The sequence below is a fragment of the Octopus sinensis genome, linkage group LG21, assembly GCF_006345805.1.
Source record: "Octopus sinensis linkage group LG21, ASM634580v1, whole genome shotgun sequence".
Lineage (NCBI taxonomy): Eukaryota > Metazoa > Mollusca > Cephalopoda > Octopoda > Octopodidae > Octopus > Octopus sinensis.
Genome location: NC_043017.1, coordinates 10839254 through 10856673, shown reverse-complemented (window position 1 = coordinate 10856673; position 17420 = coordinate 10839254). Strand labels below are relative to the sequence as shown.

Sequence of the window (17420 nt, the reverse complement as noted above, 5' to 3'; positions counted from 1 at the left end):
GTCATTAGACTGTGGCCATACTGGAGCACCATATTGAAGAATTTTAGTTGACCGAATTTTAGTTGACCAAATCAACCCCAGTACTTATTTTTTAAGCCTAATACTTATTCTATCAGTCTCTTTGGCCAAACCCCTAAGTTATGGGAATGTAAACACACTTCCCAACCACACATATAACATAGAAATGTCTGCACCTGCACACACACACACACATGTACACACACAATAGTTCCATCTGGAGCAACCAGTGACTACCAGAAATAGAAGGGATGGTCACTAAGAAGAGGATAACAACTAGAAAGAGAGAGAGAGACATAACAATTTATTAATTGAATTTTATTGACATACTTTTCCCTCTCCTCAGACACAAAGAAAAATATAGTCACACACATAGAGAGGCAGAGAGGGAGAGACAGACATTAAAATGTCAGATGTCAAATAAGTCAGCATCGAATCAGGACCACCAAATACATGGCGCCAAAATTGCCGCACAAAAAAGTTCCACAGCCACAACACAGGCCTAATTGTCACCCCTACAGTTAATGAAAACCTTCAAATGATGTTAACCCCAAATGCATACAGAGTAACAGAGTGGCCCCCCCCAAGTTAACAAAAAGGAACAGCTCCAGTTTGACAAAAACATTGACACCATCTTGGAAGAAGCAATCAATGACCACCACTCCACCCCACCCCACAACATCATTATCATCAGACCAGACGTAATGCAATATTAGAAAATTACTATTTTTAAATCTCACAACGAGAGACATTCCAGAGCGTCGGCTGCAGGGTCACTCCGAAAAGCTCTATCTGCGACGATTTCATCTCAATCGAAGGAGAGGGGCTTTCTCCGTCCGGGTTGCGGATCCGTGGAATAAGCTGCCGGATGAGATAGTGAAGATGCTGACGACCGCTCGGTTCAAAGTCTCCCTTGACCACAAATGGCCTGAACTCTTTACATGAACACCACCCTGTACATAACTCCATGTCCCCCTACATGGCCTTGCTTTTTGCTTTTTGAGCCAAAAAATTAACTAACTAACTAACATTCAGCAACAGTACTTTGGAGTAAAGATTATTTGCTAACATAACATGGCAGTCCTGGTTTAGGACAGATGTTGCAGTAATTTAGCCACAGGAGACATTGTCTCCAGCTGGCTCTTACGACACAATCAGTGTCTTTATATTTTCAAACAAAGGAAAATAGCACCACCACTCAGCTCAAAACAATAACCCGGAAACTGTGATACACAAATATTGTTTGAAGCTGAGTGGGGGTGCTAGATTCCCTTGTTTGAAAATATAAGGACAAAGATCGCGTTGTATAGCCAGCTGGAGACGATGTCTCCTGGGGCTAAATTACAGCAAAAATTCGTCCTAAACCAGGACTGCCATGTTGTGTTGGCAAAAATCTTTACTGTAATGCAATATGTTACGCAACTGAATCCTCATCATCAAAATAAATAGATATCGATCCAAACACATACACACACAAATCAAAGTATTATAGATACATTTCAGCTGATTCTCTTAATCAGTTTCACACAGGACATTAGGTAATTAGGTGATTGCCAAAGACTAAGATCATCAGAGTTGCTTGTATGGGATAAAATGGCAACAGCTGTCTATACCAGCCAGTTTCATGAGTATGGTATCAGGTAATTGCCTGATTATATATCCTAAGGAAAACCAATTTGTATGATCAGCTGTATTGGATCTATTATACTGCATACTTTAATATATTCTGTTGACAAATATATGAATGCCCGGTTTTTATGACTTACGGATTCTGATAAACTGTCATAATGGGTGATGAATCGTGGGTCTTTGGCTATGATCCCGAAACAAACCCCAACCTTTCTGGAACCAAAGGAAGCACAAATGAGTCTAAGTAATGTGAAGATATTGTTGATCGCTTTCTTTGACAAGGGGAGTGTCCATCATGCGTATGCTCCACCTGGTCAGACAGCAAACAAGGAGTGCTGCTGTGACATTTTGCAGGATGCAATTTATCAGAATATACCGCAACTGCATGCACCCGGTGAGTGGCAATTGCACCATAACAACACACTTACCCATTCAGCAGCAGTTTTGGGCTAGGCACAGCATTCCACAGATCTTGCCCCTTGCAACTTTTTCTTCTTTCCAAAAATCAAACCCCGTTGGAAAGGAAGAAGATCTCAGGACGTCAAGGAAACCAAAGTGAATGCGATGAGGTAGCTGCTGATTATCCCAGAAAACAAGTTCCAGGAATGCTTCCATCAATGGAAACCACACTGGATTAAATGTGTGGCTTCCAAAGGGGACCACTTTGGAGGAGATTAAATGCCAATTTGGTATGTGTAGTAGTTTTGTATTTTTAGCACCAGTCCAGATACTTATTAATCATATATATATATATATATATATATATATATATATATATATTATATATATATATATATTACATCCATTATGCTACTACCAGTTGTTTGCAAATTAGCATTCTCAATTTATAATCGATTTTCACACACACAAAGATCTCCCAATTCTCCTGGAATAATGAGAAAAATGAGGAAACGAATTCTTCAAAAATAGATTTAATTAGCAATTTATTAATAAACTAGCAAATTTTGTAGACTATACTTTAAATAAGAACAATTGCTTTGTGAAAAAAGCCATGTGTATGTGTGTGGGTATATGTTTGTATTAGGAACACATAAGAGTCACTCTCTTCCTCTCTCTCTTCTGTAGAATCATGATGCCATTAACAATGGCTCAATTGCTAATCTCAATCAATACTATACACCCACCGCTACCAATTCCACAGAAACAATTAGAAAGAATTAAGGAACAAATACTTTTAAAATAGATTAATTAATTTTAATTAATAAGCTAGCAAGTTTCCACAGTTATGAAATACAACAGGAACTATATATATATATATATATATATATATATATATATGAGTGTGTGTGTGTGTACATTCATATACATTTGCATGTGTGTGTGTTTATATATATATATATATATTTACATATTTATGCGCATGTGTATATATGAAATGTATGTCTAAGTACATGCATGTATGTACATGTGTAGATTTTAGTTTCTAATTAGCCATGTAATGGTTTAGACTGACAGAGAAGGTTGGAGTAGAGTCATGTGGTTAGGATTTTTGACTTCTCAATCACATGATTCTGGGTTCAATTCCACAGGACAGATTGGAGACAGCTCATGAGTAAAATTTCTTACAACGAGCGTCCTTGGAATTTCCAGGAATGAAAACGATGTGTGTGTGTGTGTGTGTGTGTGTGCACATGAGATACAGACAGACTGACAGACAGAGAGAAAATGGGTGTCTGTGTGTATGTGTGCCCTTAAGTATATGAGTGTGTATGTGTGCAATTGTCTGTGCAAGTGCGTATGTGTGAGCATGTGTGTGTGTCAGAGAGAGAGAGAAGGGTTAAAAAGTATTAATTGGAAGATGCAAGTTCAATTCCTGATACTGATTCCATTATTTTTCTTCTTATTCTTTGTTGTTTACAAATCTTCTTATTTGACACAGATTAACACAAATCTATACACACACACATACATATTTCATTTTGTGTGTGTATATATATATATACACATACACACACACATACATATATATGTGCACACACACATCTATATAGTACACGCAAACATATACATAGACGCACACATTCGCAAACTGAAGGATTTCCGTTCCTTTGGAAAATCTAATTTCCTGCTTAGTGTTTGTCCATCTCCAATACCCCCCAGCACACACACACACACACACATACACACTTAGCTTGCAAAACATACAAGCCAATACAACGAATACATACATACAATCATACACACGTAAATATATATATATATACACACACACACACACACAGCTTGCAAACATACAAGCCAATACAACAAATACATACATACAATCATACACACATAAATATATATATATACACACACACACATATATATATACACACAAGAATGTACAAGCACGTATACAATATCTAGCACACACAAACACTTATGTACACACTTACAAACGTATATTCAAATATGCAAGCCGAAAAACATGAACTTACAAACATATTACATGAAAGATTGTTATTATTATTATTATTATTATTATTATGAAGTGAAAAGTAGAGAGTGGGTTGAGGGAAGTGGAACGAAGGGATTATTTTTGTGATTAATTTGTAATTTAAGTAAAGTAACGATAATATTTCTGACTGATGGCTGCGAGTGGTGGAGGGGAGGGGAATGGCATGCTGACATTCATTATGATCATCATCATTATTATTATTATTATTATTATTAACATCATCATGATCATTACTGTCATCATCACCACCATCATCATCATATTCACCATCATTACCATAACCATCTTCATCACTATCACCATCATCATTAGTATCATCATTACCACCACCACCACCACAGCCGTTGTTGTCATCCTCATCATCCTCACCCATTTTCTTATCCTCATCTTTATTAATACCATCATCATCATCATCATATTCACCATCATTACCATAACCATCTTCATCACTATCACCACCATCATTAGTATCATTATTACCACCACCACCACCACCACAGCCGTTGTTGTCATCCTCATCATCCTCACACATTTTATTATCCTCATCTTTATTAATACCATCATCATCATCATCATCATCGACATTTTCCTTGCTAAAGTTGTTGTTGTTGTTGTTGTCATTACCCAGCCACTCCCCCACCCCCACCCCATCCCAATCTCTAATGACATCTGTTTAAATATGATCCATCCACCAATATCATACACACTCATACACCATGTGATAACATCCTAGGGTGTTACTGCATGGCTTAGCTTGTTCTTCTTCTCGCTGACATTTTCTTCTTCATATGTGTGTGTGTGTGTGAGTGTGTGTGTGTCTGTGTGTGTGTCATGTCAGGTGCTCTACCCTATGTACCCAGCCACCCAATCACAGAACATACCGTCACAAGGAAAATGTAATACTTGGAAACATTTTTTTTTCAGAGTCTATGTGCACACACACACACATGTATATATACGCACACACACACACATGTATATACACATGTATATATACACACACTCTTCATCTGAATGCTCTATCATTACAGCATTTCTTACATAGCAGCCCCTCTTTATGACTTATGTCAGATTTTTATCTTTTCCTCCTCCCACCTCATCATCATCATCATCATTATTATTATCAAGATGGCAGAATGGTAAGCACACCAGGCAAAATGCTTAGCAGTATCTTGCCTATCTTTAGGTGCTGGGTTCAAAAATTCCCCAAGGTCAACCTTGTCTATCATCTTTTCAGGGTCAATAGAATAAGTACAAGTTCAGCACTGGGGTCAATGTAATCGACTTGACCTCTCCCCTGAAAATGCTGGCCTTGTGCAAAATCTGAAGCCATTATTATTATCATCATCATCATTATTATTATTATTATCATTATCATTATCATTATTATTATTATTAAGGTGGCGAGCTGGCAGAGTCGTTAGCACGCTGGACGAAATGCTTAGCAGTATTTTGCTCGTCACAATGTTCTGACTTCAAATTCTGCCAAGGTCAACTTTGCCTTTCGTCCTTTTGGGGTTGATAAATTAAGCACCAGTTGCATGCTGGGGACAATCTAATCGACTGTCCCCACCTCCAAAATTTCGTGAGAGAGTAATGCATGCCATCTAAGTGACACTGGGGTAAAAGCCCAGCATACCCATCATGACTACCCGGGTACTATGGGCACATGCATCACAATCATATGAACACAACATGGTGACCTCATATCAAGATATCAGCACATGACCTTGTAGTGGGGCCCAGTTGGAATTTTCTTCAGGTTCAGTAGCCCATCCTTCTCAAAAGGTTCCTGAGTAAGAGATGTTTAAGGATGATGAACGAAGCACCCATGTTTCCAGATGTCAGTTATTCAAACCCCCAAAATTTCCTTTCAATACATGGTTATGATGCTCCCCCACTACTTCTGCTCATGATCAGAGATGTACATATCATCAGCTACCAAGGGACATGCTCAACTGCTTAAAGTCAAGCAAATCTATGGCCCATCTTTTTATAACAAGACAATACAATGTACATGATAACACTATTACTATTATCATAATTTGTTTCTTTACTTCCCACAAGGGGCTAAACACAGAAGGGACAAACAAGGACAGACAAACGGATTAAGTCGATTATATCGACCCCAGTGCGTAACTGGTACTTAATTTATCGACTCCGAAAGGATGAAAGGGAAAGTCGACCTCGGCGGAATTTGAACTCAGAACGTAACAGCAGACAAAATACGGCTACACATTTCGCCCGGCGTGCTAATGTTTCTGCCAGCTTGCCGCCCTATAATTAAGGCAGAGAGCTGGTGGACTCGTTATTACATGAAACCTGGCTCTTTATATTTTGAGTTCAAATTCTGCCAAGAATCCTTTCTGGGGCAACAAAATAAAGCAAGGGTCTAATAATGGGCTCAATGCAATTGATTTTTCTTCTCATCTCAAAGTTACTGGCCGTCTGCTTAAAAAGGAAGAAGGAGTGAGGTGGGGGCATTAGGGGTACGGTTGGTGAATTTCAGGAAGCATGGAAATTCTGAAGGACATTGTATCTCAACAGCTAACAAATGACTCGGCAGTTCTGAGTGTGAAAAAATATTTCCAAAAGTCATGGGTGATGGGCTGTTTTTCATTTTATAAGCATGTCTATGGGTGTCAGACATAGAATTCAAAAAAGTGGTCTAAATCTGGAAAGGTCACAACAAAAGCATCAGAGGAAAACAATGCATGCATAAACACATACATACACACTTACATACATGCATACATACACACTCACACATGTTATATACGCACATATATTTTTCTTTCTTTTTTTTTCTTTTACTTGTTTCAGTCATTTGACTGTGGCCATGCTGGAGCACCGCCTTTAGTCGAGCAAATCGACCCCGGGACTTATTCTTTGTAAACCCAGTACTTATTCTATCGGTCTCTTTTGCCGAACCGCTAAGTGACGGAGACGTAAACACACCAGCATCGGTGGTCAAGCAATGCTAGGGGGACAAACACATACACACACACATATATATATATATTATATACATACATATACAACAGGCTTCTTTCAGGTTCCGTCGACCAAATCCACTCACAAGGCATGGTTCGGCCCGGGGTTATAGCAGAAGACACTTGCTCAAGACGCCACGCAGTGGGACTGAACCCGGAACCATGTGGTTTGTTAGCAAGCTACTTACCACACAGCCACTATACATCCCAACCAGATGGTTCCAGGTTCAGCCTCAATTCATGGCATGGTGGGCAGGTGTCTTCTACTATGGCTTTGGGATGACCGAAACCTCGTCAGTGGATTTCGTAGACGGAAACTGAAAGAAACCCATCTTGTGTGTGTGTGTGTGTGTGTGTTTGTTCCCCATTACTGCCTGACAACTGGTGTTGATGTGCTTACATCCCCATAACGTAGCAGTTTGGCAAAAGAGACTGACAAAATAAATACTAGGCTTAACAAAAATACTGGGATTGATTCATTCAACTAAAATTCTTCAAGATGGTGCTCCAGCATGGCCGCAGTCTAATGATTGAAACGAGATATATATATATATATGTTTCTTTATTACCCACAAGGGGCTAAACACAGAGGGGACAAACAAGGACAGACAAACGGATTAAGTCAATTACATCGACCCCAGTGCATAACTGGTACTTAATTTATCGAAAGGATGAAAGGCAAAGTCAACCTCAGCGGAATTTGAACTCAGAACGTAGTGACAGGCGAAATGCCGCGAAGCACTTCGTCCGGCGTGCTAACGTCTCTGCCAGCTTGCCTTATATATATATATATATACACATACAAACACACACACACATGCATGCATTAACTCACATTATTGAAGTGACCCTAGCCAGTACTTGAGCCAACCTATCCTGAGTCATGCTTCACTATTGCCAGTCTGCCTGCCTGCCTGCATACATACATGTCCTTGTGCTTGGACGTCCAAACACAAGGACACACATACACACACACACACAGAGAGGGAAACAGGAAAGATTGAAGAGGTGCTGAGGAGAGAAATATATGTAAATACACAGAACCACACACACACACACATGCAGACATACACATACGTATAGATACACACACACATATATGTATACTTGTATATACAAACACACACACATACACACACGTATATAAATGATGCAAGAATGGAAAAACGGATGTAAATTGGCCTTACACACACACGTATATATATATATATATATATATATATAATATATATATATATACATATACACACATACATATAAGTGTGTGTGTGTGTATAGGAGCAGGAGAGAGAGAGAGAGAAGCAAAGTCATAAACACCACCACATGCATACAAATGTGAGAGGGGAAATAAACATTTGTAAATATACAAGAAGAACAATAAATAATAGTCTCTCACAGCCACATAGAGAGAGAGAAAGAGAGAGAGGAATAAGTGAGGGGGAAATACACACACATGTTGACACACACACACAACACATAAATAGCAATGACTATTCTTCTATCCTGGATCAATAGTCATTTGTATTGGAGGATGCTTAACATCACACATTGGCAGACACACACATGCGCCTACACACACACACACAGGCATAGAGCCATCACTAAGAAGCAAGTATGACTTGGTAAACATGTGTCATGCTTCCACTAATTGTTTTAAGCGCCCCCATGTTGCCGGGAACAAACACGGACATCGTGTCGGACCTCCTAACTCTTTGTTCCTGCAGAACATCAAAGATTTAACAATTGGAAGCAGGGAGAGAGAGAGAAAGAGAGAGAGAGAGAGAGAGAGAGAGAGAGGCTGAAGGAACACTTGACCGGTTTTTATTTATAGCTGACTAGAATGGAGTAACACGAAATGAAGTGCCTTGCTTAAGGATACAGCATGCTGCCTAGTCTACGAACGGAACCCATGACCAAGCTCCAGCCAATGTGTGGTGTGTGTGTGTGTCTTTTGTCATGTTTGAATCTAGGCACTTTCCAGGCAAGTGATACCAACTGTCTCTAAGTGTCAAAATCCTACTGACTCCAGACACACAATAGGCTGATGAAATGAGTTTATCCACGTCTGCTCTTCTTAAATTTGAGAATTTGATGTCCAACAGGATATTAAATCTTCAATTAAGTTCTTTTGAATAAATTTATATAGTTATATAGCCAGCTCTGTCTGGCCCCCGTGCCGGTGACACGTAAAAGCACCATCCGTTCGTGGCCGTTTGCCAGCCTCGTCTGGCACGTAAAAAGCACCCACTACACTCACGGAGTGGTTGGCGTTAGGAAGGGCATCCAGCCGTAGAAACACTGCCAGATCTGACTGGGCCTGATGAAGCCTTCCAGCTTCACAGACCCCAGTTGAACCGTCCAACCCATGCTAGCATGGAAAACGGACGCTAAATGATGATGATGATGATGATGATAGTATAAGACATATCCAGATTGTCACACAGAGGGATTGAGCCTGAAACCACATGGATAGAAAGCAAAGTCCTTAACCAAACAACCATGACTGCACCTAATAAGGTGCATTTATTCCATCAATAAGCCTACATTTATTCCATCAATAAGCCTACATTTATTCCATCAATCCCATTTTATCCATCATTAAACAGAAATCACGGATTATGCCTTTCCCTAGTGATATTCAGTCATGCATGCAAGTGCGTGCATGCTCGTGTGAATGTGCAACAGTTTAATTTGTCAATTACAATCACTTTAAAATATGTCAGTAATGCTCTTTGGAATGGCATGAATGCCACAACTTAACACATACCATGAATGAGCCGAGGGAATCACTATGTAGTCAGTGAATTTGCTAGAAATATCAACCAAATGTCTTAAATCGTGACCAGTCATCTTGGGAAATGAGAGAGAAAGAGAGAGAGGGGCATTAACCAATGGCATCCTAAATATGAAAATGAAAACAACAGGATGGTCGTGTTTGGAATGCCTTTAATCATAGACCTGATCTGGGGTTAAAAAGCAGTCCTCAACAACCATAGAAAATCTGTGTGTTGTGTGTGTGTGCAAGTGAATTTTCACTTCTGAGTCAAAAGAACAAAGTAAATCGACTCAGATCTAGCAGAAAATACACATCCACACACATGAACATATACAGATATGCATGCATACACACACACACACACACACACACACACATGCTCTCTCTTTGTCTCTCTCTCTCTCTCACATACTCACACATGCTCTCTTCCCCCACATCTCTCTCTCTCTCTCACAGATACTCAGAGATTAAAATTTATAAATAAAAATCAGAAGGTCACATTTAGAGTTCCACAAAACCATCCATCATTTACTTTCACCACCACCACCACCACAACACCACCACCACTCACAGCCATAGCACTACCATAATCACTACTACAACCATTACTATAACCACCACCACCACCACCACCACCACCATCAGTTAATTCTATAACTTATGATTTCGCTCCTGCCAAAATCTCTAAAGGAATTTTAGAGTTGGTGGAGACAATATCCAATGTACTACCACCAACACATTATCACAACTACAGCCTCTACTATACAAACCACCACCACAGATTAATCTGAACATTAAGGGGTCAAAGTATAATAGGGGGAAGGAAATGTTTGCAGTAGAAAAGATAAATAGCTATCCCAGTTGTTCAAAAATAGACAGGATGGTCATGATTGGAAGACATTTGATCATAGGTCTTCTCAATCAGGTTAGACCTAGGGTTAAAACAAGATCCTAGATGGATCGGGAAAAGTTAAAAGCACACATACCTTCTTCCCAATCCCTCAGTTATTATTTCATTCTTTGTCAGGGACAAAAGATACAAAAAAAAAAAAATGAAAAGAAAGAAACATTCTTGAACCTTGGCTTTCTTTCAACCACCCTCAACCACCCCTCACCACCACATTACCTCAAGCATCAGTCCACACCCTTTTTTGCTGTATAATTCCAAAATTCCTTAATCAACTACACACACCTCCTTTACCACCACCACCACTACCACACCATGCCCATCACCACACCCATCAACACCACCATGCCATCATTCCAACCACAGCCATCACCGAAAAATAATGCAAGATTTGAGCTGCAAGCTTCATGGTGGTGGTGGTGGTGGCCTTGTTAGGATTGTTCTGAGAGAGAGATATCATTGTGCTAACTTGTTAGACACACATTTCACTCTCAGACTGAAGAGGAGTAAAAAGAGGAATTCTTTGGCTCAAAAAAAAAACCCAACAAAAATGCAAGGAAGAACACTTCAGTCATTAGGAATGTGTTTTTATTATCTCTTAATTAATCAGAATGAAGAAGAAGAAAAAAATAATGATTTCACTCATCTCCCCACCACACACATATAGGTGCAGGCATGGCTGTGTGGTTAACAAGCTTGTTTCTCAACCAAATAGTCTTGGGTTCGATTTCACAACAGAGCACCTTGGATAAGTGCTTTCCTACTATATCCCCAGACTGACCAATAATGGATCCCATTTGACTGATTTAATTTTTAAAACATAATGAAACAAAATGGCATTATATGTACTTTTCAAAAATAAAAACACTTTTTTGTTTCTTTACTTCATTTGCCTTTTATTTAACCTACAAATGTGTCAGATCATTTTGCCTGACCCTGTATATATATATATATCAAAATCAAAAATCAAAGAATCAAATCGAAATCGATCAACATCAATGGAATTTGTAGTTTTGCGGTACCAGTGCCGGTGGCACATAAGAAAACCAACCGAGCGTGGCCGTAGCCAGTACCGCATTGACTGGCCTCCGTGCTGGTGGCACGTAACAAACACCATCCAATCGTGGCCGTGCCAGCCCCGTCTGGCACCTGTGTCGGTGGCACATAAAAAGTACTCACTACACTCACGGAGTGGTTGGCATTAGGAAGAGCATCCAGCTGTAGAAACACTGCCAGATCTGACTGGCCTGGTGCAGCCCTCGGACTTCCCAGACCCCAGTTGAACCGTCCAACCCATGCTAGCATGGAAAACGGACGCTAAACAATGATGATGATGATAGATGGTGAAGCATGACCATGGAACATGGGGCCTCACATAGGCAATGACAGGAGACTGAGACCTTTGGAGATATGCTGTAATTGAGAAGTAAAGTGGGGTCACAGCCATGGCCAATGCCAGTGTTGCTTGTCCAGCTCATTTAAGAGTACCCTTAATGCATTGGGTATGATATACTTGAGAAGACCTGTTGAGTCAAGAAAAATCAAAATCGTATCTATGGCCAGTTCCCCTTGATTGGCTCCTATTCTGGTGGCACATAAAATGCATTATCTCAATGTGGATGATGCCAGTATCTTCTGGCTGATTCACGTGATGGTGGCATGTAAAAAGCACTATCCAAATGTGATTGATGCTAAACCTGCCTGACCGGCTCCTGCGCTGGTGGCACGTAAAAAGCACCCACTACACTCTTAGAGTGGTTGGCGTTAGGAAGGGCACCCACTGTCATATCAGATTGGAACCTGGTGCAGCTGCTGGCTCTCCAGACCTCAGTCAAACCATCTAACCCATGCCAGCAAGGAAAACCGACAACAAATGATGATTATATATATGTGCATATATCTCTGTCTAGCTATCCATGTATCATACTTAAAGCAGATATATCATTGGAAGCTTGCTTTGCTGTGGTATTCATCTGGAGATGACATCTTTTATAGAGAATGTTAAAAAACACAGGAATATATCAGTAGCAGACGAAAATAGCCTAACAGTAAAGATGGTATTGTTAAATACATTCATCTGCATCCCTGGGCTTCATGTGTAGCAAGTATCCAATGGCAACCAATTTTCATCTACTACCAATGTTTGCGTTTTTTAACAATATGTCTATAAGAGACATTATTTCAGAATGAATACTGAGGCAAATCAAGCTTTCAATGATATATCTGCCTTAAGTATAATACATAGATTGCTATTTTGAACTAATGCTGCTTCTGCTGCTCATAATGAATTTTTATTCAGCCTGCTCACTAATTGCAACATCAGTGATTCTTTTTCAATCATTGTTTCACTGTATCAGTAACAGCAGATTTTGTCCAAGCATAGGATTGCCAGTGGCCACTCACAACAAGAGAGAAGGAAAGAAAGGAGAAATAAAGGTATTTAGGTGCAGGAGTGGCTGTGTGGTAAGTAGCTTGCTAACCAACCACATGGTTCCGGGTTCAGTCCCACTGTGTGGCATTTTGGGCAAGTGTCTTCTGCTATAGCCCCGGGCCGACCAATGCTTTGTGAGTGGATTTGGTCGACGGAAACTGAAAGAAGCCCGTCGTATATATGTATGTGTATATATATATATATGTGTGTGTGTGTGTGTGTGTGTGCATGTGTTTGTGTGTCTGTGTTTGTCCCTTTAGCATTGCTTGACAACCGATACTGGTGTGTTTATGTCCCCGTCACTTAGCGGTTCAGCAAAAGAGACCGATAGAATAAGTACTGGGCTTACAAAAAAGAATAAGTCCCGGGGTCGATTTGCTCGACTAAAGGCGGTGCCCCAGCATGGCCACAGTCAAATGACTGAAACAAGTAAAAGAGTAAAAGAGAGAGTAAAGAGAGTATGGAATCAAAACAAAGAACTTACTTGTTTGTATCAAAATCTGGAGTAACATTTGACGAAAGATACTCCTGGAACGATGCCCTGGATGGTTTCTCTTCGTCACGGCATCGTCGTTTCTTCAACGACTTGGGTAGGGTGGAGGTCTGCTGTTTGTTTGAGATCTTGCGTCGGTTGGGGATGTGTCCAAACGGGTTGGTGTGGTGAGGACGCTTCTTAAGTAAGAGCACGACTTCTTTCGGTTTCTCTTTCACATTTGAAACGAGTTTCCTTAATTGCCAGCCAACCTGAAGAGAGACACAGAAACACAGGGAGGGGACAGTTAAGATTTCTTACATAGGATGTAGTGGTGTTCATTCATAGCTTCATCATACTCCCTTACAGACATCAATTAAACACTAGCCAAAGAGAATCAGGAACCCACTTTTCCATGCTTGCATGGGTCAGATGGCTATTCATTAAGACAGATTTTCTACAGCTCGATGCTCTTCCTGTCGCCAAACCTCACCTGTTTCCTATCAAGGAAACGTTGTCCCATGACCAGACATGTTTCTGTGGAAGTTTGGAAATGAGTGGCATTCGTTTACAACAATCACAGGATGTCAAGACAAAGAGGCACACACACACACATGCAAACACACACGCGCACACCACACACACACACACACGCACGCACACATGCACACACACACACATGCACGCACACACGCATGCACGCACACACGCACACACACGCACGCACACATGCACACGCACGCACATGCACTCACACACGCACGCACACACACACACACGCACACACATTGGCTGTAAAGTGCTTGGCATTAACAAGGGCATCCCACTATGGAAACCTCAAAAACAGACAGCCAAGGCTGATGCTGCCCTGTGGCTTGCAAGCTCCATGTCAAGCCGTCCAACACATGCCAGCATGGAAAACAGATGTTAAATGATGATGATGATGATGATGATAAGTGGTACACCGACCCCAGTGACTGGTATTTTATTTCATCGACCCTGAAAGGGCAAAAGGCAAAGTCCACCTCAGCAAAATTCAAACCGATACTATAAAGAGCTGAAAGAAATGCTAAGAATTTTGACCCATTCGCTAATGGTTAAAAAAAATGTAGGACACATTGGATAATGTAGTCCTAGAATACATTCAGTTTGAATAAATTTTTGTATTATGGCTTTTGGAACACATTTCAACGTAGATCTACTGGGTTACGGTTGACCTGGGGCTAAAAAAAAACAAAAGCCATTCTTCATTTAATATTACACTTCTAAAAGATAACTAAGGGAGATAACTCTTGAGACCTTGCAAACAGAATCATTCTAAATTACGCTTTAAAAAACAGAAGCAACGGGTATATTGTGCAAAAGGCTTCGTTGCAGCTCAATGCAGTGTTGTCGAGTAATACACTTATATTAAAGAGTATGAGGTAAATAAATTAAAGAACAAAAACTAATGAAACTATCTGGCGTAGACGTATACGCATGTAGTAGTAGGAAGTGTAACCTGACGTTTAGTGGTTGTGCAATTGTCACCTCATTGTGTAATAAGCTTAAACCAAACTTTCAAACAACACTGTGGATGGAAGCACTCCGTCGGTTACGACGATGAGGGTTCCGGTTGATCCGAATCAACGGAACAGCCTGCTCGTGAAATTAACGTGTAAGTGGCTGAGCACTCCACAGACACGTGTACCCTTAACGTAGTTCTCGGGGATATTCAGCGTGACACAGAGAGTGACAAGGCCGGCCCTTTGAAATACAGGTACAACAGAAACAGGAAATAAGAGTGAGAGAAAGTTGTGGTGAAAGAGTACAGCAGGGATCACCACCATCCCCTGCCGGAGCCTCATGGAGCTTTTAGGTGTTTTCGCTCAATAAACACTCACAACGCTCGGTCGGGGAATCGAAACCGCGATCCTATGACCGCGAGTCCACTGCCCTAACCACTGGGCCATTGCGCCTCCAAACAACACTGTATGATGCTTTTATAAACGAAAGACCACTGGTTTCCTTGGACACGTTTCTCTTCTCTCACCCCCCCCCCCCGCACCTCTTTTTCTTCTTTTTTCTGATACCAGGAAAATACACTAGTGGGACTGAAAAAACTTAAACATCAAGCTCTTTCGTCTCATCATGTACCAAAGACTGGCGCATATCTTAAATTTTGATATTTATCTTGAGGACAACGCATCAAGCTGGCATAATCGGTAGAGCACCGGGCAAAAACGCTTCACAGTATTCTGTTCATCTTTACGGTCTGAGTTCAAATTCCACTGACCTCAACTTTGTCTCACAACATTTTGGGGTCAATAAAATAAGTACCAGTTGATTTCTGGGGTCAATGTAATCAACTTAACCCCTACCCTAATCTTGCTGGCTTTGTGCCAAAATTTGTAACCAATATTTATTTTGAGGTTTCTGAAAATTCAACAGTCATCTAAGAAATATATATTTCTTTATTGCCCACAAGGGGCTAAACATAGAGGGGACAAACAAGGACAGACAAAGGGATTAAGTCGATTACATCAACCCCAGTGCGAAACTGGTGCCTTATTTATCGACCCCGAAAGGATGAGAGGCAAAGTCGATCTCGGCAGAATTTGAACTCAGAACATAATGGCAGACGTTCTAGGCATGGCTATGGGTGCAGTAATGGCATGGTTTCTACAGCTGGATGCCCTTCCTAATGCCAATCACTCTATAGAATGTTCTGAGTGCTTTTCATGTGGCACCAGCTCCAGTGAGGTCACCAAGAATGTTAGAAGACAAAAACCACTAAAATGGGGTTGGGGAAATACTACTGAGAGAAAGGGATTTATGCCAGGTGATAAGATGTTAAACTTTCATAAAGGGACAGTAACAGGTTTTTTACTACAGGGGAGATACATGGCTACCTCAGTTGGGAAAGAAACATCTATACATTAATTATAATTAATTAACATTAATTATAATTATTACATTAAGTAAAATTAGTTAACATATTAATTATAATTAACAAACTCACCACTGTCTGATTGTTCACTTGAATCACTTCATCTCCTTTCATAATTTTGCCACTAAGTTTGGCAGGTGACTGAAATGTAGAAGAAGATGGTCTTAGAAAGGAATTACATGTTTAGAGGTGAGATACATGTATGGCTGTGTGTGTGTGGGGGGAGTCCAGAGTTTCTACAGTTCAAGTTTATAGCCACATGTGTACTAGTTTGCATTACTGCATACAGAGGCGTGTGTGTGTGTGTGTGTGTGCTGGTATATATGGAACCGTGTGTCTATGTATGTACGTGTACATACAGTCTCTTTTCTGTAAGTATACAACATTGCAGTATTTACTAGTTTATGGATTTATATACGGAGAGAGAGAGGGGGAAGAGATGGGAGTGTGAGTTTATGAGTATGGCAGTTAGTATTTGATTTTATTGTAAAAGTATACTGTTTGTGTCACAGTATGAACTAAATTTTGTTGGTATAACACACACACACACAATGTAAATTTTATCTATTTTGTAATTATAGAAATATATCTCTGCTTATACTTGAGTGTTCATATGAATATTTTCAGTTTTGTTTTAAGAGAGGCCAATTTTAAGGCCTATATTAAAAATGAAAAAGCCCATGATTAAGACAATTTTTCTTCGTTAACATAATTTCCATTGTTTTCTAGAACTTCCTTCCATCTGTCAACAAGCTTATAAATGCCACGTTTGTAAAATTTTTTATGTTTTGATGCGAAGTATGA

General features: G+C 40.1%; 1 protein-coding gene across 7 annotated transcripts in view; it reads right to left on the bottom strand.

The window, feature by feature from the left end:
• The window catches only part of LOC115222874, a 200771-nt gene that overhangs the window by 119580 nt on the left and 63771 nt on the right, over positions 1–17420 (bottom strand). For all 7 annotated transcript variants that reach the window (XM_029793246.2, XM_029793247.2, XM_036511955.1 and 4 more), the window contains exons 7-8: positions 16689–16757; positions 13700–13959 (exon numbers count right to left, since the gene is read on the bottom strand). In XM_029793246.2, coding sequence (XP_029649106.1) covers positions 13700–13959; positions 16689–16757 — 329 coding nt within the window. The remainder of the gene's footprint in view (positions 1–13699; positions 13960–16688; positions 16758–17420) is intronic.